Raw genomic sequence first — 21,558 nt, 5'->3', positions numbered from 1 at the left:
AATTATTCAAGTTCATCGAAGGAATATAGAGGGTGCCATATATTATAGGCAAATACGATTAAATAATTGTTTTGCTCATACCTGGTATTACCGGGTATGCGTATTTCAACGACGTTTGTTTATACCCGGTAGTACCGGGTATACGCAGTGAAAGGGTTAACTTTAACAGATTTAGTGCACACCTTTTAGTAGCCAGTTTTTCATAATAGTTTTAGCAAGTGAATAAATACATTACTGACTTTTTTTTTTAATGATCAATTAAAACATTTTGTTTGTTTTGTAGTGGATTTAAGCGCTACAATCAATGCTACAAATCTGAATGTTACGAACAATGTTGTAACTCAACTCATCAATAAAGATATACATCTTCGCTGTTATTATAATCTGCTGAATATTAGTGGAACCTGGGTTAAAGATGGAGAAGTCGTGAAGAATTTTACGGGAAGTACATCTAAGTTTGATATGTATAACATCACCAATGTTACCTTTGATGATCTTGGCAGGTACAATTGCACACTATATCCATTGGAATATGTTGATGTTGACGGAGTGGAACCAGATACTGAATATGTTGATGTCAATGTTGAAGGTTAGTTTGTTTATTCTAAAATAATATTTGGTAGAAGCTAACAATCAATAATTGATTCTTTACAGAATTCTGTAAGAAATCAACTGTGATTTTCTTTTCCACAGCGTGTCTGCTGAACTAAACTAACATCTAAAAGCACATTTTCTAAGCTCTGAGTGGTCAAATTTTATCTTGACCAAAAATAAAAACTTTCTCAACAAATCCGTATAAGCTGATGAAAACATGCTTTAGCCTCAAATACTTTAACAAGTATATAATCGTACTAGTGAAACATGTATGTTTAAATATAAAAACCATTTAAATTTCACACTCTTTTTTGGTACCTCCGAACATTGTTTTGTCACCTAAAAACCAAGAAGCTATATTAGGAAAATATTTATAGTAGTAAAACATGTATATATTTAAAATATGGTTTATTTTTTTTGTTTCTTATTACCCAGTTTAGTTTTAGTGGGTTATGATTACCAACATACCTTTACACCCATTTTCATATCGCCATTTAAATTTCACACTTTTTTTAATACATCTGGAAATTAGTTTGTCACCTGAAAACCAAGAAGTGATATTAGGAGAAAATTTATTGTAGTAAAACATACATGATTTAGATATGGTTTATTTTGCCTTTGTTTCTTAATACCCATTACTTTATTGGGTTATGATAACCAAATTACCTTTACACCAATTTTAATACACCATTTCAATTTCACACTCATTTTTTAGTATCTCCAAACATTATTTTGTCGCCTAAAAGCCAAGAAGCGGAATTAGGAGAAAATTTGACATTTTATTGCTCTGCAAGTGGGACACCAGAAGTTGAGATAACTTGGATAGATCCTAATGAAATGCAAATCAGTAAGGAGGAAGGAAAGTACAACATTACTTCTCAAATCGAAATTAATAATAACATCTTCACAACAAACAGTTCATTGGTTGTTTACAATATTGCAAGAGAGGATAGTGGTGACTATTTATGTACAGCCATGAATGACCTAGTAAACACCATGCCTGAACCTGAGGAGAGTAGTTTTGCCATAACTGTTTTTGGTACGTATAGTTTTCATTGACTTTTTCATACTTTCTAAAATTGTCTGAAACTTTTATTCTATTAAGCGTAAATAATGTATTCATTTACGGTGGTAAGTCAATCCATTTCATATATTAATGCTAGATTACATCAAATCAAATTTATATTATTTTTATTGTTAACACACTGTACACACTACTATATGCTGAAATGCACTCTCTATGTTATAAGAGTTCAATGAAGTAGTTATTGAATATTATATGACCCACAATCATTCAATTAAATGACAAGAATTTACTCAATTGTGTTATAATACTTTTTATTATTTAAATTCTTTTTATTTTACCAGAAAAACCTGACTCTGTTGACGATCTGCAGACCACGCCTGAAGAACGACAAATAACTGTTAGTTGGACAAGAGGAAATAACAATAATAGACCAATCATAAATTGCACTGTTGGCTATATGCTCAGCGAAGATAACTTTACAAGTGAACTTGCAGAAAACTATGAATCGCACACAATCAAGAATCTGCAGCCTGATACAGAGTATACTATCAGAGTTTTCTGTACAAATGACATAGGAGCAAGTGATTCAAAATATGAAGAAACAAAAACAAAAGAAGATGGTGAATATCATTGTTATAATATCAAATAACTTCAAAATAGAGATAAAGGGTCCATTATGCATTAATTTCATTCATTGTTAAATAGCTACTAACAAACATTTAATTTGTGTGTAGGTAGCTAACCCATTGCTTGATAAATAGTGAGTATGCAAATATCTCAGGTACCAAGCTAGTGCAATACAACAGTTACATATATTATAGCTGTAAAGTACAATTTCTATTGTACTTTTTCTATGAGAATATTGTAAACATGATGATGAGTGAATGTGGTACATTTTGTGCAAAACATGATTTGTTAAAGAACTTTAAAAAGTAAATGTATGAAGCACTGAGAAAGGGCAAATTAGAAAACTAATTTAACTTACAAAAAGAAGCACTTTTTTTACTGATAACAATAATATACAAATAATGACATTTTTATGAGTTGAATATTGTCATAAGTTGAATGGAATGGTCAAATCATTCAATGAATGAATATATTCTGTCCATTCAATGAACATAAAACATTCACTTTCAATATTTACATTTTCAATCGGATAGCAAATGCTAAGCTGCACAATAATGGGAATCAAGTAATAAGGATTACCCCCTGAAAAAATTAGTTGTTGAATAATGCAATTTTAATGTCACCTAATAGATCCACTTTGACTATAAATTGGATAAAAAAAAACAACTATTAATTTTAACTAGTAATTTTAAGCAAAAAGGTAGTCAAATTGGCTGCATAATTTTTATTTCAGTTTTATTTCATTTTAATGTCTAAAGTGGAGGAGCCTAGTAAAAGAAAACATAGTTTGTAATGAATAGGCTCCTCAAAACATTGTTAAAAATCTTTCTATACAGAATATTTATACTTGAATGACATTTTGTTGGCATGATACTTAATCAAACTAGTTTGACAAAAAAATTGTAGTGTGATGTGCCCAAATATGGTAGTGATATGCCCAAATATGGTAGTTATATGACTTCCTTCTATATGCACATCACATTTTGTGTCGCATAAAATTTGATGTGATAGTGTAGACAGAGCCTTCGATTGCCTTGGTCTTATCAATAACTAAAAAACATTCCATTCCTATGTTAGTATGAGTACAGTTGGTAGGACGTTTGTTTATTACAAAAATCAGCTGTGCAGTCTTAGTTTTTTAATATGTCGCATGTTTTTACGTTTTTGGTTGTGATCATTACAAGGAGCATATAACCAGTTTTTACTTTTACGTAATAACCTGCTTTCTTTTTAATACCTCAATACAACTTGGTATGTTTTTTTTTTAATTGCTTATTTTCAATTTATATTAATAAAAAACCATAATTACATATATTATAACAGCATGATTAATATTTTTAGTTTTGATTTTGATACCAGTATTATAAAATCTCTCCTGTTGTCAACCTCTCTATTTAGTTAGTACCTATCACTTTTACATTTTACTAATTTTCTACTAACCATTTTACACCCATTTCAAGGATCATAAAAAAAAATTGCATTAATAACTAACCAATTATGAAAATGATAAAGATGAGAATTGAAGCAGTAAACATATATCAATAAATATCAATATCAATAAACATTTATTTATTTTGACTGATAAAAGTATTACAGTTTTTTTTATATAGTCCGGGTGATGTCAAGAAGTACAGTAGTACTTGTCATGAGACTCAGACTTGGAGATTGTATTATATTTGCAGGCGCTTCTCATTTTGCCTGTTCAACAATCTTACTGATTGGTCTCCTGTCCCCAAACACAATTATGTATTAGGATTATTATAGTGGTCAAATGGGGTCTAATGTATTTAAATTAGACCAATTGATTTATATATCTCATGCAATTAATAATGTAGTTTTGTTTAGTTATTTGATAATTAACATGATAATTAGAATAATAAGAAATTTCAAGTCCCGTATTTGTAAAAATATAATTATAATCCACAAACTAATTAAGTAATCTTTAGCTATGATGGATTTTCATTTATCCAATTATGAATAGCTCCATCACCACCAACGGAAGTAAGAGCAAACTATGAAAATGACGTATGCAAAGTAATGTGGAAGGAACCGGAAGAATTAAACGGTCAAATTCGAAAGTATAGTGTAAGTGAACTGTTAAATAAAAACTTGACCCTATGACAAATGGTATTATACACTATAAATATACTATATTACTTGATTTGATAGATAATGCTTCAAAATATGGTTTAAAGAGCTATAATGCAATAAAAATAAACATTTATAATAATAGAGAATTGAAGTCATGTGAATGTTGTTTTTGAAAATGACTACATGGCCATTTGTTCAAATAGTAGTCAAGCCCAAAATCAGTGGTATAGTTGATGTTTTTGTGATTAAAAGAACCACTTATATAATACTGACTACAATATCGTAATGGAGAAAACTTGCACCACCAACCTATATACACAATGATTGTCATTTTCACAGTATTATTAAAGCCATGATAATTCAATGAGTAAACAATTCTGATTGCAGGTTTACTACACTATTGAGTCTCGTAATAAAGAATATCCTGGAGAGCAATTGAATTCTATAGAAACTGATGATAAAACTTTCTTTCTACAACCTGTGTTGCTATATTCAAACTACACAATATATGTAACTGCTACTACAGTAAAGGAGAGTGGTCAATCGGAAAAAACAACTTGCACGACCCCTGCAGGAGGTAAGGTTTGAAGAAACAACTATTATGATTTTATTAAATAATAATAATTTATTAAATAGTTTCATTTAATTGTAAGTACTGTATATCCTCAGGTACAGTGTCACACCCCCCCCCCCCCACCCCCAAATATGTAGAAAAGAGTGGGAAAATTTAAAGATTAAGATTTTGAAAGGAAAAGATTAGAATTATTGGTTATCCGCACTTGGCACTTTCTATGGATTAAAAATGTCATGTTTCACACAAAGTTACGCGCGCATGCGCGTTTAAAATTTCAAAATGCGAAAAATCATCTTCTAATCAACTTTCTACGCGTTTCATGTCATTTTGAGCGTTTCAAAAATTCCCACGGCCGCGCATTTTTTTTACGCGTGCGCGCGCATGTAGCGCAAAAAACATCTATTTTTGCGTGATTTTTGTTTTTTCAGCCTTTTTTAGTAATTTTACCAACTTTCAAACAATTTTGACTTAAAATCATGTCATACGAGCACATAGAATTGGACAATTTGCGTGCGTTTTTTATGAAAAAGTTCAAAAATTTGTGAAAATTATGCCTTTCTTAAAACAGTCATAGATTGTAAACTACGTGGTGAACTTTTTTAAAATTAAATATTCTGGAAGTTGATGAGTTGTAGATATCGAATCATGCATCGATATGGCTAACCGGACATTGTGACATCATCGTATGGCCACTCGAATATGAAATATAGGATTTTTGTCTCTTTCGTCATAGCTCGTCACATTTAATAGAGCGCATCTCCTTTATTCGTATTCCAATTCCCTCAATTTTTTTATTATTGTCTAGGTCAATCGATTATCTTTCGCATGATTCACCATTTTTAAAATTGTGATGACGTCATGTTCAAAAGCGTTAATAACTTTGGTCACTTATTTTCACATATTCTGCACTGTATGTAGTACGTATACAGGATATAGTGTATACTGTATATACTTAGACGGGACACAAAATAGAGAGCACACTGAAATTGTTTCAATGGCATAATCGTTTTTCTTTGCGCAATATTCTAACGTATGATGTGCCGTGGCCTTTGGTGCCGTGGCCTTTGCGCTGCGGATAACCTAACTCGTCCGAAGTGACGAGTTCAAATCTAGTGTAAAATTATTTTGGTAACCTGCAATTACACTACTAATTAATCAACAACCAATCACTATTGCCATTTCTCCTCCATAGTCCATGACAACTAAGTTGCATGTTTATGTATATTTCTTTTAGCACCAAGTTTTATAATGCAACCAGAGCAGCCAAATAATCAAGAGATTAAACACGATTCGTTTAAAGTTAAATTTGTAAAGCCTAGCACACGAAATGGACCAATCAGGTAATGAATAATTTATATATGAAAGGTATCTGTAAAGATAGGATAAGATAAGATAACTTTATTTTGTCCACAAAACAAGTGGAAATAATGGTGTTTGTCTCATTACAAAGATGAAACAAATATCAAAACAATTCTATCCTAAAGTTATTAACACCAATATCAAGTAAAAAAGTCAAAATCATCAACAAAATAGAAAATAATTATCTACCTAACCTTGCGGTTGTACTGGGTGACACTGGAGGGAACAAAGGAGTTTGCGAATCTATTTGTTTTTGTATTAAGGAGTCTCATACTACCACTTGGATTTAATTGGTCAATTATAACTTGATAAAGGTGTTTTAATCAAAAAGGCTTTAAAAGTTGAGCAGTAATTGGATAAACCGGTAAAATGTAGTTATGCAGTAACTGCAGTAGAAAACTTGTCTTAATACTAAATCAGTAAAAAGAAAATTTATACGGACACGACACAGGTGTGTTATTGTTCAGCAGTGTAAAAGGGGTAATAGTGGATCTCGCATTCTTTTTTTCTAAACAATGGTTACGAATGAATTATGCAATAATCTATCTGCACCAAAGTGGTTACTTCATAGTAAATACACGGAGGAAACTTTCTTCAACTTCTAGTCAGTTGTGTATGGCTCGGTGGTCTGTGCTCGTGTCTATAGCATTCGAGGTACCAAGATCAAGTCTCACCTTGGGATCCTCTTCATATACTATAAATAATTCTGACAAAATCAATCAATCAATATATCACTTAAAATCAATTATCTTTATTTAAATCAATGCATATAACCTATAATTCGTCATAGTGACAAATTAAATCTAGTTAACTTTTCTACTTGTGAATACAGGGACAATGTTTTTGTTGATCTTGTTACTTAGTTTGGCATAGTTGTCGCTTGACCGAGTTCGCATATTTCTGGTCTTTGAATGGCAGGATGATTCAGACTGGTATTTCAGTTTTATCATCTGTTTCACATTCTGCAGTGGTGTTATTGCTCTCTGTTGGTTTAAAGTTCTGTGTGGTAGTTGTTATTAGTAATAATGGTTAATAATAATTATTAATTACTATAAACTAGACGGTACGCTCGCTTCGCTCGCGTACCATCTAGTTCGTGCCCACAGATGGTTCTCGAATACATAGTAATTTCAGCGTAAAAAAACTGGCGATTTCAAATGTACGTACGGCAGGACTATAAAACATTGTCTTTTACAGAAACAAATAAATAGACACAATGATTTATGTAGTCAACCAAAATTAGCACCTAGAAACTTGTCACAAATGAGTCCAAATTTGTTATTTGGACTCATTTAAACAAACCCAATTTTGTATCTATTAGAGTTTAGGGTTTTGTATCTAACATTAGAGTTGAGCGTTGGGGATGAGGATAGATACAAAGAGGAACAATTTTTTAATATATTCTTTATATTAAATGGTTCTTTAATATATTTCTTTATTATCCACTCTCAGTAACGAAAATTTTTTTATAGGCCTATAAATAATATACCACTAAATAGAGTAAAACATTTCCGATTTAATACTTTATTAAAACTGTCACTGTCTTATGGTCGATTGAAATAGTAAAGTACATTTAAAGACCACTAATACGTTTATATTTTTGTAATTATTAATTAATACAAACGTTGAGAAACAACTGACAGTAATAAAGTATTATATTATTATGTGTTTAATCTAAAAGTAGGGGCTACCCACACTCACAGTGATAAAGTTTATTAGTATATTTGTTTATATTATATTTAACAGTACCAACACACTTTTGATTCAAATGGCGATCAAAAGTGGTTAATACCTATTTGCAGTATTGTATAGCATTACAATACTATTTCTGTTTATTCTCCAAGGGTCTATAAATTTACCTACTTGTGTTAAACCATGGAGGTATGCAAGTATGGTTAAACCAAATAATTTGGAATGTTCCATTCATTGCAAATCAATACATTTGTATAAACGTATATTAAATGTATCAAAATAGTATTTTTTAAAGAAAATCGGCCTGTCTTCAACATTATGATGCTGTACTCGAGCTGTTCAACCGGTTTTCAGCCATTAAAAACAGTTAACGTAGGAGGAGATAGGAAAATGCGAAGCGTCCTCGTATTATTGTATGCGGGTATTTTTCACGATGGACATGCATTAAACAGTGTATACCACGGTCGGAAAACACCCCTATTTGGGGCAAATCGTTGAACCTAAATTCGTTTTAATCGTCAATAACTAATTATCTAACTCAATTTAATTAGTAAACAGGGTTACATCAGGTGGTTAAAATCAGTACCGAAAGTACGATCCAACTTTATATACCATCGAGTAAAAATTCTAGAAGTAAGGCGCGATTTACCGAATTTTGCCCTTACGTAAATTTATATATAGATATTCATCATTTTAGCTGTTATGCAGTGGTTGTTATCCAGTTGGAAGAAACCGATGTCAAGGACAGCTTACAATTGGATCAGTATACTGAAGAAAGTAAACTTCAAAGTTATGAAAATGCTGAAGACAGACCACATGTACCATATATTGCAGAAGTGTTTAATGAGTAAGTACACTTGATTTTTATTTAGTACTTATTTGTTTGTTTAAACAACTGATGGTGATCCACCGAAAGCTGATCATTCGGGAACCACCATATATAAAAACTAAATAGTGTAATTAACATTTACTGTATATATAAAAGTACAGAAATCTTCAAAATGGATTTCAAATAAAAATTTGATTATATTTCTATATCTTAGCAATATCAGAACCAATGTTTTTTTTCTTCTTTTTTTAAGATTTACAGTATATAGATATTATTTAAGATTGTTTTATCTGTCTGTTTAGTGAGAATTTTGAGGAAGAAGTCACAATTGGAAGCGGTAAGACCACTACCTGCAATTTACAGACAAGTGGTCGGAAACGTTCAACAAATATTCTTGAAGGTTACAACGGAGGTTTGAAAAGTAGTACAAAATATACAGTATATCTTCGGTCTTATGTTGGTCGGGTAAGTTTATGTTTCTACATGAACTTGAACTTTATTATCGCAATTCATTATATAAATAAATTGAAGTTGAAAATAAAATATTGCATATAAAAAATACAAAACATACAGTAGCACTCAACAAGGAATCAAAAATAAAAAAGATACACACTATTCACCAGACTATGCAGGCAATGTTTTACCAATTCATTAAAACACCATGTGGTTTGTAATAAATGATTTTGATCTTTTAGTTTTACATAATAGTAAAAAAAATTTGTTTCTGTCTCAGACCGTCGTTTCGGTAATAAATGATTAAATGAATTGAATTAATTGATTTTCATTCCTGGAAATATTACCTGCACAGCCAGGTTCATCGATCTTTGAGTGTTTTGATGGCCAGAAAATTTGCATTACATTTACCTGTAAATAGCAGCAGATACAAATCATTGAAGTTATTTATTTTAATGTTTTTTATGTGGCTTTCAGTTGCTTGTGTCTCGCCACAATACTAAGACCAGATTTATTTGTACCCTATTGACCCTATGCTTGCGCAACATAACAATGTTTTGGCCTTATTATTTTCATTGTCATAAATACTATTGGTAGGCTGTGGTAAAATGTCCACGCTAGTACTGTACTTAAATAATCAATTTATTACAATGAATACAATTTACTTGTCGTGAGGTGGTTTCCCGAATGATCGTAAAATAAAAAACGGTACTGTGTATGACCAACTAGCGTTATTGTCACCGGCTAGTCATCCATTCATAGAAGTACTGATGTAGTAGCCTACCTGTACGAAGACCATAGAATGTGACCCGAGGCATGACTAACTACGACTTTAGATGATAGAAAGTTGAGAAAAAATGTTACGAGTAGTTGTACGACATGAAGATGTTTATGAAATTATGTTTATGTTCTTAAATTTCATACCTAAACACTTTTTCACATTTTTTTCTTTTGTTCTAGGTCTCTGCATCTAGTGAACTTTTGGATCCAGTAACAACTGGCAGTAAGTTTTTCCTTTTTTGTTTGTTTCTATATTAATTAAGAATAATTCTTTGTTTAATCAACTATATATGTAAATTAATTAATATGGAAAATTAATAAACATTTCTAAACTGTCGTCTGAAATGTGTTTTATTTTTGTCCCACTAATACAATACACTTTCATTTATGAATCCTCCTATGTTGTAAATTTATTTATTCTACAATCTTAATAATCACATTAAAGTTTTGCTTACCAACATATTCCTCTATTCCATTTCTATCACCAACAATAATAAACAAAACCTAACACATTTTTATAGTGTTCATATTTTTAAAAAAAATCGCACAACACAAAACAATACATGGCTTGAAGTAGCACTGTGTGTAGTCAATTCCTAAGACATGTTTATATATATTGTCCATAATGAGTCAAAGTTTGTGAACAATGTGTGGTATGGCGTGTCAGTGCATGTAGTGAATTCATATGGTACATTGATCTCTGTGCTCCACAGTGAATAGAGGCATGTAAGTTGCGCTATATATAGCGTGCTGCCAAAAGATTGACCAAAATATTTACTACAATATATGAATGAAGTTATTGCCTTGTCTACACTATCAAAAAAACTGTGCTTTGACCAATGATTGATATACCCAAATATGGTACTGATATGACATCATGTCCGTATATGGGCACATCACATAAAGTTTGATAGTGTAGAAAGCTTTAGAAATCTATTACATGCTTGTTATACGGTTATAATAAAAAACATAGTATTTATTATAATTATATAGTATTTGTTGTAATTTTTCAATCTTTATCTATATGATCTTGAAATCAGGTGAAAGCAGCAGAAAATCAGTTGGATCTCCAATGAGTATGTCAACCTATTGATTGCTTTGCAAGAAATTTTAACAAAATAATTACATTTGTTTATGTTATGTTCTACTATTCATGATGCAATTTTGACTGCTTGGTTAACCTGATTGATGTTACCGGTTACTATTTTTAAATGTCATTAAATTACTACTTTATTACTCTTTCATAAAACCTATTTATGTTTGGATTCAAATATCTGTGAATTGTAGGCCTATTCCTCTGTTAGAATGAAGCATACAATGTGTAAGGTCCATGGAAAAAGGTGTAAAATTGATGTCATTTGGGAGAAAAATACATGGATTTTCTTCCAAATTTTCTGTAGAGATTACTGGGATCCTTGTGTGTTTCTTTTCTTTTTACCTCTTTTCAATATTTAACTATATCTTCCTCTCTATATCTCAAAATAAATTGGCCGATAATCATTTATTATTCATGTAATTTACCACTTTAGACTATGATAGATCAGCAATTTATGTGAAATAATTGAACCCCATAACAAATATTTAACAATTCTTCATCTCCAACTTTTTAATTTGTGTTCTATTTTCTGATTCCTCCTAATTGAATGATTTATTAACTGCATATTCAAATTAATTTGAGTGTGCATGCACATTTTTTATCCAATAAAATCCTCATAATATGGCCAGTTGAAACTCAAATTATTACATTTTATTTATTAAACTTATCAACAATTAAAGCGGAGTATTAATATTTTCCATAAATACTTAAATTATGCATCATGTTGCATGCTCAAATGTGTTAAAACAACATGTGAAAAAACAACCAATTTTAAACTTTAAAACATTTAGCCCTCACAACAAGTTTCAAATATACCACTGTGGTTTTTCTGAATTCCATTTTAGTAATTATTACAGTATGTAATATTGCAATTTTGAGACTGCTGGACCTGTTGCTGGATTCAAACTGAAAACTACAAAATGTTTGTGCGACAAAAACTAGAAAATATCAGTGTGTATAAAAAAACTTTCAGGGAAACAGGTCCTGAAATGAAAGATAAAAGAATTAGGCTTAAAGCTATTGGATACTTTGTATTCAGTGACTAACAGATTGTGCATTGGAAACCAAGATTAACAATTGTTGGATCATAAGATTGTGCGTGCTAGTAGAATGCCTTTTAAAATGTTACAATGAAATTTTTAGTAAAAAGCTCCCTCTGGTTGGACATCTTTGTTTTAGAGAGGTCGTATTTTGAGTTATAAATCTGCAATATAATACGAACCAGTTTATATTTCAATTGCATTAAATGTTATTCAGTCACCAAAGATTCACCTATAATGCAGTAATTCCTCTATTAAGGAGACACCTTTGGAACCAAACAAATTGTCCACTTTCTTCATAGTGGTTTCCCTTGAATAGGGTTTTCGTAGTGTTAACACATATAATTTACCTCTTTCAGTTTACAGGAAAGTGTCTCCTTAATAGAGGTGTCCCCTTAATAGGTGTGTACCCTTAATACGCATGTCCTCTTAATGGGCGTGTCCCATTAATAGACGCATCCCAAAGAAGGTGTTCTACTCATTGAAAAGTTACGAAATAAATGATGTTAAAAGAAAAAACTTTATGTATTTAATGATTTGATAATATTGTGTTCTTATGGATAAAAGTGAAAAAAAAAAAAGTTTGAACATGTTTTTTATATTTGTATCTGTAATTACAGGAGACAATACCCCACTTGTTGCAGTCATTGTTGTTATTGTACTTCTGATTGTTATTGTCATCATTCTTGCTGGCTTTTTGATGAGGTATGTTATTTTGTATTATATAACACGTAAATAGATTCCAGTCATTTGATTGAACAATTGTTGGTCACATAAAATGTGGCCTACCAATCACTCCACATAGTGCAGTGTGTTTTGATTTTTACTGACTGGAGCCCAGACAGCGCAACCCCTTAACGACATCATATCAACAATGCTTTGTGCTTTGCGCATGCTCCAGCGAGAGTGCAATGAATTGCAATCAATCAAAAACCCATCACACTCATAAACATTCATTAGTTGTTTAATATTAATTGTTATTTATCAAATGCACTGAATGTTTGGTACAATTACATTATGGACCATTCAGGGGCGCAGCCAGTGGGGGGGTCACGGGGGTCCTGACCCCCCCTTTTTTTTGAAAAAATAAATAAAAACATGAGACAACAATACAGATCAATCATCCTGGAGATACTGTGGAAGATTACTACCGAGCAGTATTACCAAATCAACTTCTTGATTACAAACCGAGTTAAAAACCCGTTTTTCTGCCGATAACAGGCCATGCTTTAAAATATTTGGCGTAGCACCCGAGTCTATCGTGAAGTGTAATGTTGAAGAAGTCTTCAAGGAACTTGAATTTGGTACGATGATCTGCCAAGACACGAACATCTTCATTCCGAGCTTCAGTGATGGAAGCGACTGTGTAAAATTAGCGGATCCAGATGTGTTCCCGAATGTGTGTGCACTTCTTCTAATCGCGTAGGCCTATGCCCGTAACGTCTGCTTAAGCTGAGCGGAGTTTTTCGACTTTATGGAGAACGAAAACCTGTTTGGGGAATCACATGTCTTATGAGCAGCTTTCGGGATTGTGCCTCATGAACATACACTTTAACATGAACATTAATACAGAGAATACAGAGAATGTCATTCGCGAATTCTATCTCCAAGCCAAGAAGAATGTTCCAAACTTATGTTAAAAGATGCATCACGCGATGTCAAGAGCGCCGTTATAGTAACTAACGTAAAATGTATGATAATAATTTAGAAGTTAGTTATTACAATTATGTATAAGCTATCACCTATACTATACATTCGAACAAAATAGGTATATTTTTAAACAAAATATTGTATGTACTGGGTATGATAAGCGTCTCACATACACACGGAGCCAAGATAGCTTCTTGGACTTGCATAGTGTATGAACTCTAACCTTACGGTTCTCATTTAATAATATCACTCCCTCCATGCTATCATTCTAATTTCTTTTTTCAAACTTTTGCATCTCTACGTTCATTTCATGCAACTTTTGTATTGGTGAAAAGGGAGGAATTCAAATAATTCCTCCTCTGAGTTTACAGCCTCTCTACACAAATCAACAAACAAGCAAGAAAAAAAGTGTTTTTCTGTGGCAGCCTGGAATATAAAAATGTTCTGTAATGAAAATGAGAGTTGTTTTTTGTTTTCTTGGTTTCAGTTTAACATTGTCATATTTGTGTGTGCGTAAACCGATTCAAATGATCTAGATTGCCCTAGACCGCCAAAGCTTCCAGGGGGCTTCGCCCCCTGGACCCCAACCGGGGGCCCTTGGCGGCCCCCTGGCCCCCAGCCCATGGTTGCTCGCTTCGCTCGCAAAATACTCACATATTGGTTGACCCCCCCTTTAATTCTTTGCTGGCTGCGCCCCTGCCATTACAACATTATTTCACTGCTGTTACTGCAGTAACTAAATTTCTTTTACTCTTAAACCTTAGGAAACTTTTTTGGGCATTCATTCTACTGTTAAAGCTCTACATTAAAACTAAAACTCATTTATTGTTATCACTTCACAGGCACAGAAGAGTTGAAATTGGGAATATATTTAGACGACCCAGCAACCGTCCACCACAAGAACAATTTAGTTTGGAAAATGATGGTTATATACAAGGTTTGTGTTAGTTATCATTTAAACTTCAATATAATATTTTTTTTTATCTTTTAACAAACTTAATTTTTATATTTAAATTAAATATGCAATTCTTATTGCAAACAATTATTTTTGTACCATAAAAAAGAAGCTCCTATATTTTATTTTAATTGATGTTCGCAACAATGTGCTAAATTTAAATGAAAAAAGGTGATGATGCTTATTTTTTTTTAATGAATCAAGAAGAATCAAAGTGAATTCACAGTTTACATATACTATATAATATATACATAAATATGATGTTTACAACTAAAATTGAAAAACATGGGCATACTGCGTACATTCGCTTCGTACTGATCGACAATTTTTAAAATAACCAAACCATCCCGTGCGCAGATTAATATTTTGTACTTTCTTTATCTCATTTTATTGTTTTGTTTTTTTTAAACAAAACTAAATTTAAAATTGTCCCTAACCAGTAACACTGATTCCCGTTCCTTTTCCAAGTTAAGCTTCATTTGTTTTGTTCTAGAATATCCAGCTATTGCAATAGACAGACTTGGGGAAACCTTCGAAGAAAAACACAGGGACAACGACAAACTATTTAACCAGGAGTACAAGGTGACATTGTGGGCCTATGATTTGCACCTTGCTTTGCATGAATCAATACTGTTGATTTTCTCCCTTTTTTTATGTCATTGCTTTGTTTTGTTATTTTTACCTTTTTGGTGTTTGGTTTCTTTACTTCTTCTGGCAATACCCTTTTCCAACCAAGAGGAATTGTGGTATCTTGCATGTAGTTGAGAGCTGCACAAGTGCGTTACAGCATGGAATGTCTTCCTTCAACGTGTTCTTTTTTTCCTTGTCCGATTGTACCAGTGCCTTGTTTTCAAACTTTTCTAAGCAATGTTTGAATATCATGTTGATCGTTGTTTTACTGTATCTTTTGAAATGTTTATCAACAACCTTGCAGGTATTTTTAAGACATTCACTGCGTTTAACAACCTGGATACTGTGTACTAATTATCAATCAATTAATCAATTCATATTCTTCTGGTATTTTTACACACTGTTCCTCTGAATATGGTATGTTTACATACTGTTGGAAGCTCTAGCCTAGTCCACTGAATAGGATAAATTTACAGAATATTGGAAGCTATAGCCTATACCTCTCGAATATGAATTAAATATGTTATATTTGATTTAATTTCCTGCCTACAATTACTATGAAAGTGAAAAATACTCATGTCTTTTTTCTAGCACTTTTCTGTTGGTGTTTTTTTCAGATGGTTATGGGGCATATTTGAAACAGCTTTGCTTAACCTGGCTGGTACCTAATTGTACTGATTAACTATCCCAATAAGTTATTACATAATGTCAGAGAATTTTCAGAAAGAGTAGTACATTACAATTGGAATTTTCGCCTACCCTCAATTTTGGAAGCCTCATTTTACCATTCTAGGATCTATTTCTGAACTGTTGCTTCTAAATATTTGATTAGTAGTGGCAGGAACAGGAATGGTAGCAGCATCAGAGTTTCTCTCAACCATTGATCTATTTAATATAATACCTGTAAATGCCATATATCCAGCTGCCTAGGGTATGAACTGTTCCAGAGTCTTATCCACAACCAACTTTAACCTTAAAAAAAAACTCTTAACTCATCAAAAACCACTGTACAGGCCTCTAAAGACCAGTCTAGAAGCATATTAATCAAGATTGGTTATTTATGTAAGGTACAATAACTGCATTAAAACTGCATAACAAGAATTTGTCAAAAACCATTTGAATCATGGTAAGTTTGTGTTGTGTATGATGCAACACTATTTGAGTTGGGTTTGTATGCACGGACTGCATTTCACATTTATATATTTATGTTATTTCTAAATGGACATTTTTTAATTGTATATTTAAATTTTTTAATGACATTTTGTTGATTAATAGTCATTACCGGCTTCGTCCAGACCAATTACAACTGAAGCGAGTAGTATACCTGAAAATAAGGGCAAGAATAGATATATCAACATTTTAGCATGTAAGTATACAGTACAGTTCTATTGATACTGAGCTTTTGATTTGTGAAGACTGACAACCTAACTAGGTCATGTCAAGTGATGTATTGTCGGCCGTTTTCTGGATCTAGAAACCACCTAAAACTGCCCTGCATGTGCACAATGAATTGACATGACCTAGCTAAAGCTCTGTCTACACAATCAAACTTTATGTGACAAAAAAAAAATGTGATGTGCCCATATATGGACATGATGATGTCACATCATCACTACCATATTTAAGCATATCACTACCATATTTGGGCACATCAAACTTTTTTTGTCAAACTAGTTTGATAATGTAGACAGTTGTCGGTCATTGCAAATCAAAGCTCCTTAATGAAAAGAAAAGAAAGAAAAGTTGTTATGGAGGTGATGATGCAGTGAGGATAATGGTACTGTGGCTTCCTGGTTGACATGTTTGCTTACCAATTCCGTGGTTCAAATCATGCTATTACCTTAACCTCGTATAAGATCTTGTTGAGAAAGCATAGGTTTCCCATCCTGTAATTTTCTTATTTATATTATTTTAAAATAAAAAAGAGAAAAATTATCTGTTAAAATGTCATTGTCAAATATAGCAATGTCATTGTTGTTATTGACAACTGTATGATGAAAATAGACAGTAATATGATAACATGGTTATGGTTTTTACATTTAATGATGTTTATCATTGATCATTTTTAGTTTGGATTTTGCTAAAACATTTTTTTTTCCATTTTCTTTAGATGACCATAGCCGTGTAATTCTCACAGAGATTGAAGGAGAACCTGGTTCAGACTATATTAATGCATGTTACGTCGATGTAAGATTTTTGTTTCGTTTTACCTATCAACCCTAACTCATAGACATGGCCTTTGAATATATAAAAAAATGTTATGGTATTTTTAAATGTCCACTCCCTAAGAATAAATTTTTATAGATAACCATACATAGTGTATACAGTATACTTGAGAAGAGATTCCAATTAAAATATCTTATTTCTTTCACAACAGGGCTATGACTTCAGTAATAAATTTATTGCTGCCCAAGGTACGTGTTTACACAAATACATGTCTTTCTTATGAAATCATGTGATGATTTAAATTCTTTTTTTCAATTCAATAGAAGACATTAGTTAAAAGTTTCACCTGTGTATCTTTGTAGGTATAGTATTGATAAATGCAAATTTTCTTTTTTGATGATCCAATGTGTTTAAATAAAATCCTAAACTTACGTTTATTACTTATGATTAAACTGTGTCAAAGAACCAGTGAAAGCTTGAGTAAAAACGTAAAATATTGGATCATAAAAAAGAAAATTTGTATTTATTAATAGAAAAACAATGTAACAAATATTGATTTACTCTATAGGACCAAAAGAAGAAACAGTTGTGGATTTCTGGCGAATGATATGGGAGCAAAGGTCCCCTGCTATCGTTATGCTTACAAAGACATTTGAGAAAGGAAGGGTATGAACATATTCAGTCTAGTTATTTGATATATGCTATTTAGTCAAGTTAGCATGTGATTAAAAGGAAGTAAAACACTAGGTGTACCGCAAATCTAACTTTACTAGTGTTTATTCGCCATGCAAACCTTTAAACCTTTTGTTTTGTGCAATAAATAGAAATATTTGCTCAGTTATTTATTTGTGTTACAACAAATACTAATAGTCCATTTTATTATTTAATTGAGTTTGATACACATTTATAATGTTTTATCTTTATTTTTGGATTATTTTTGCAGGAGAAATGTGCGCAATACTGGCCTGACGCTGATTCCCAAGAGTTTGAGCAATTCACAATTACTTTAGAAGATACTGTCAAAACGTGCGAGTACGTCATACGCAAATTCCGTGTCCAGAATGTACGTTTTGAATTTATTGTTCATATACTAATTTTTGTATTTACCTTTTTGTTATCAGATGGTCCTCCTCTTTTTTTGGACTGTGTTTGTGTGGATTTGACTCCTTAGTTAATATAATAACTCTTTGATTCAAGTCAAATGGCCAAATGCATAAATTAAAAAAAATATATAAATTGAAGTATAAGGACTATAAACCGTAGGTCCACAGTTTGCCTGGAGTAGGTGGACTGATTCACAAAATAGCCCCTGTATCATTGGGGATAATTACTACCTATTTTAACTATATACTAATAATAAGGAAATCTTATATTGCACCAGTTTCCATAAAAAAAATGAGATGCTCATGGCGCATTGACACAGCAATGAATGAAATCATGTATTAAAAAAGTCAGAATCCGAGCAGATGATAAAGGTCTTAAGCTATTACTACTACTACTGTATTGGTAATCTTTGGCCACATATGCCTAAAGACATTAAGTAAATAAAAAATAAAACTATTTGTTTACAGTCTGACTATGATGAGGAAGCCAGATCTATCCACCAGTACCATTTTATTGGTTGGCCTGATTTTGGAATTCCTGATTATACATATACCATGTTATCATTCATCAAACGCATCAGGCAGATGGTTCCAAAGCCTACAATGAACGGAGATGTTGGACCACTTACAGTACACTGCAGGTAAGTCTAAATGCCTGGTTACATTATGCATGATAAACAATGATGATAATTAAATATACATTTATCATATAAACAGGCCTTGAAGATGATGATTTCATTTGTAGTAATTGAATTATGATCATTGCTTTATATTGAAAAAACAGATTTATAAATTCCAAAATGTTTTTAAAGGATTCTAATAGGTATTGACACTCCAATAGGTATTGTTGTCAAATCCTTTTATATTGTCATGTTTGAAAAAAATTTTCTGTCAATTTTGCATGACTGAACATCATAAAATCAACTAAATAAATAAATTAAACAGAATCCTCTATCACATTCCCAAACCTTTATAATGTCGTATTGTAGACTATTATGTCATTTGATCAAGAATTTCCTAGTAGAGTGTGTATATATAATAATGACAGATGATCAGTGGCGTTACACCAATGAGCACTCACTGGCTAAACCCAGGACCCTCAGAGCTAAAAGGGCCCCAGAGCACGAGAAGCCTTAATGCAACTACCCACCATTAGAGGGCCCCTTAAGAGTGCTAAACCAATACGCCACTGCAGATGCTTGAAAATAGATATTGGGTTCACTTGCTATAAATATTTATCTAACACAGTTTATGATTATAAATACTAGAGAAGACTATGTATGTCTATAAGCTTAGAGATGTTTTTTTATATAAAAATTTAGTTTTAAAACTACTTTTAACCTAATTGTAACATATAAACGAGAGGAAAAAATATAATATTTCTAACAGAGTATGATAATAAAGGTGGGATGAACCCACACAAGACAAAAAAAATGAAATGTCACTCGCTTATTTTCCATTTTCTTGTTCTAGTGCTGGTGTTGGTCGTACAGGTACTTACATTGTAATTGATTCAATGTTAGACCAGATGGCAGCAGAAAAACAAGTAGATATTTACAAGTTTGTATCCAAGATTAGAGGACAAAGAAACCTTTTGGTTCAGTCACAGGTAATGTTTATTTATAGAAATTAATAATGCATATATAGAGCGGTAGTTGTCAGACCTGGAGCTATCAGAGTGGTAGTTGTCAGAGCTGGAGTTGTCGGAGGGGTAGTTGTTAGAGCGGTGACTGTCAGAGCGGTGACTGTCAGAGCGGTAGGTGTCAAAGCGGTAGCTGTCAGAGCGGTAGCTATCAGAGCGGTAGTTGTCAGAGAGGTAGTTGTCGGAGGGGTAGTTGTCGGAGGGGTAGTTGTCAGAGGGGTAGTTGTTAGAGGGGTAGCTGTCAGAAGAGGGGTAGCTGTCAGAAGAGTGGTAGCTGTCAGAAGAGCGGTAGCTGTCAGAGGGGTAGCTGTCAGAGCGGTAGCTGTCAGAAGAGCGGTAGCTGTCAGAAGAGCGGTAGCTGTCAGAAGAGGGGTAGCTGTCAGAGGGGTAGCTGTCAGAGCGGTAGCTGTCAGAGGGGTAGTTGTTAGAGGGGTAGCTGTCAGAGCGGTAGCTGTCAGAGGGGTAGTTGTTAGAGGGGTAGCTGTAAGAGCGGTAGCTGTAAGAGCGGTAGCTGTCAGAGGGGTAGTTGTCAGAGCGGTAGCTGTCAGAGAGGTAGCTATCAGAGGGGTAGCTATCAGAGCGGTAGCTGTCAGAGGGGTAGCTATCAGAGCGGTAGCTGTCAGAGGGGTAGTTGCCAGAGCGGTAGCTGTCAGAGGGGTAGTTGTCAGAGGGGTAGCTGTCAGAGGGGTAGCTTAAAAGGGTATCGGTCAGATTTGTACCTATCAGAAGGGTAGTTGTTAAGTAGTTGTTGTAAGAGGATAAGTGAGGTGAGAGACTGAGGTAGTAGGGGTAAGTGTCATAGAATAAATACAATAATAATATATGTTTTATGGTCAAGAATGATATATTACATTTTTTTTTTATTTACTTTGATTTGATTGTAACCCAAATGATGTTGGTTTCCCACAGGTTCAGTATGTTTTTATACATAAAGCACTTATGGAAGAGTATCAATACAAAGAATCAGAAATAGATGTAACAAGTATGCAAAAGAAGTGGTCTGATCTTGTAATAAAGCAATCAGACTCGGATTTCACAAACTTAGAACTGGAATTTAGGGTAAGAAGAAAACACATTGATCTTCAGAAGAAAAACAAGAATGAATGTGAAATACATGTCACATAGCGTGTGTCTTATATTTTATTAAAATATATATGAATACTAATTAAAGTACTCTATAACAATGTTTAATTTTTTTTTATCATGATTATTTGATATTTTTCATAGAGTATAGATCTATTGTTTGTTTT

At 32.5% G+C, this 21,558-nt stretch overlaps 1 protein-coding gene across 2 annotated transcripts in view; it reads left to right on the top strand.

The window, feature by feature from the left end:
* Window positions 1-21,558, top strand: part of LOC140051624 (receptor-type tyrosine-protein phosphatase alpha-like) — a 71,591-nt gene that overhangs the window by 40,224 nt on the left and 9,809 nt on the right. Inside the window, exons 14-33 of one of the 2 annotated variants that reach the window (XM_072096896.1) lie at window positions 284-589; window positions 1,310-1,633; window positions 1,963-2,241; window positions 4,230-4,333; window positions 4,727-4,916; window positions 6,148-6,253; window positions 8,662-8,811; window positions 9,096-9,258; window positions 10,207-10,249; window positions 12,783-12,867; window positions 14,655-14,749; window positions 15,261-15,349; window positions 16,673-16,763; window positions 17,508-17,584; window positions 17,775-17,811; window positions 18,132-18,229; window positions 18,507-18,626; window positions 19,135-19,307; window positions 20,140-20,275; window positions 21,218-21,367. In XM_072096896.1, coding sequence (XP_071952997.1) covers window positions 284-589; window positions 1,310-1,633; window positions 1,963-2,241; window positions 4,230-4,333; window positions 4,727-4,916; window positions 6,148-6,253; window positions 8,662-8,811; window positions 9,096-9,258; window positions 10,207-10,249; window positions 12,783-12,867; window positions 14,655-14,749; window positions 15,261-15,349; window positions 16,673-16,763; window positions 17,508-17,584; window positions 17,775-17,811; window positions 18,132-18,229; window positions 18,507-18,626; window positions 19,135-19,307; window positions 20,140-20,275; window positions 21,218-21,367 — 2,816 coding nt within the window. The remainder of the gene's footprint in view (window positions 1-283; window positions 590-1,309; window positions 1,634-1,962; window positions 2,242-4,229; window positions 4,334-4,726; window positions 4,917-6,147; window positions 6,254-8,661; window positions 8,812-9,095; window positions 9,259-10,206; window positions 10,250-12,782; window positions 12,868-14,654; window positions 14,750-15,260; window positions 15,350-16,672; window positions 16,764-17,507; window positions 17,585-17,774; window positions 17,812-18,131; window positions 18,230-18,506; window positions 18,627-19,134; window positions 19,308-20,139; window positions 20,276-21,217; window positions 21,368-21,558) is intronic. The other variant, XM_072096897.1, reaches the window with a different exon arrangement.

The sequence above is a fragment of the Antedon mediterranea genome, chromosome 6 (genome assembly GCF_964355755.1).
Source record: "Antedon mediterranea chromosome 6, ecAntMedi1.1, whole genome shotgun sequence".
NCBI classification, from domain to species: domain Eukaryota; kingdom Metazoa; phylum Echinodermata; class Crinoidea; order Comatulida; family Antedonidae; genus Antedon; species Antedon mediterranea.
Note: the sequence above shows the minus strand (reverse complement) of the source record. Positions and strands in the feature narration are given on the sequence as shown.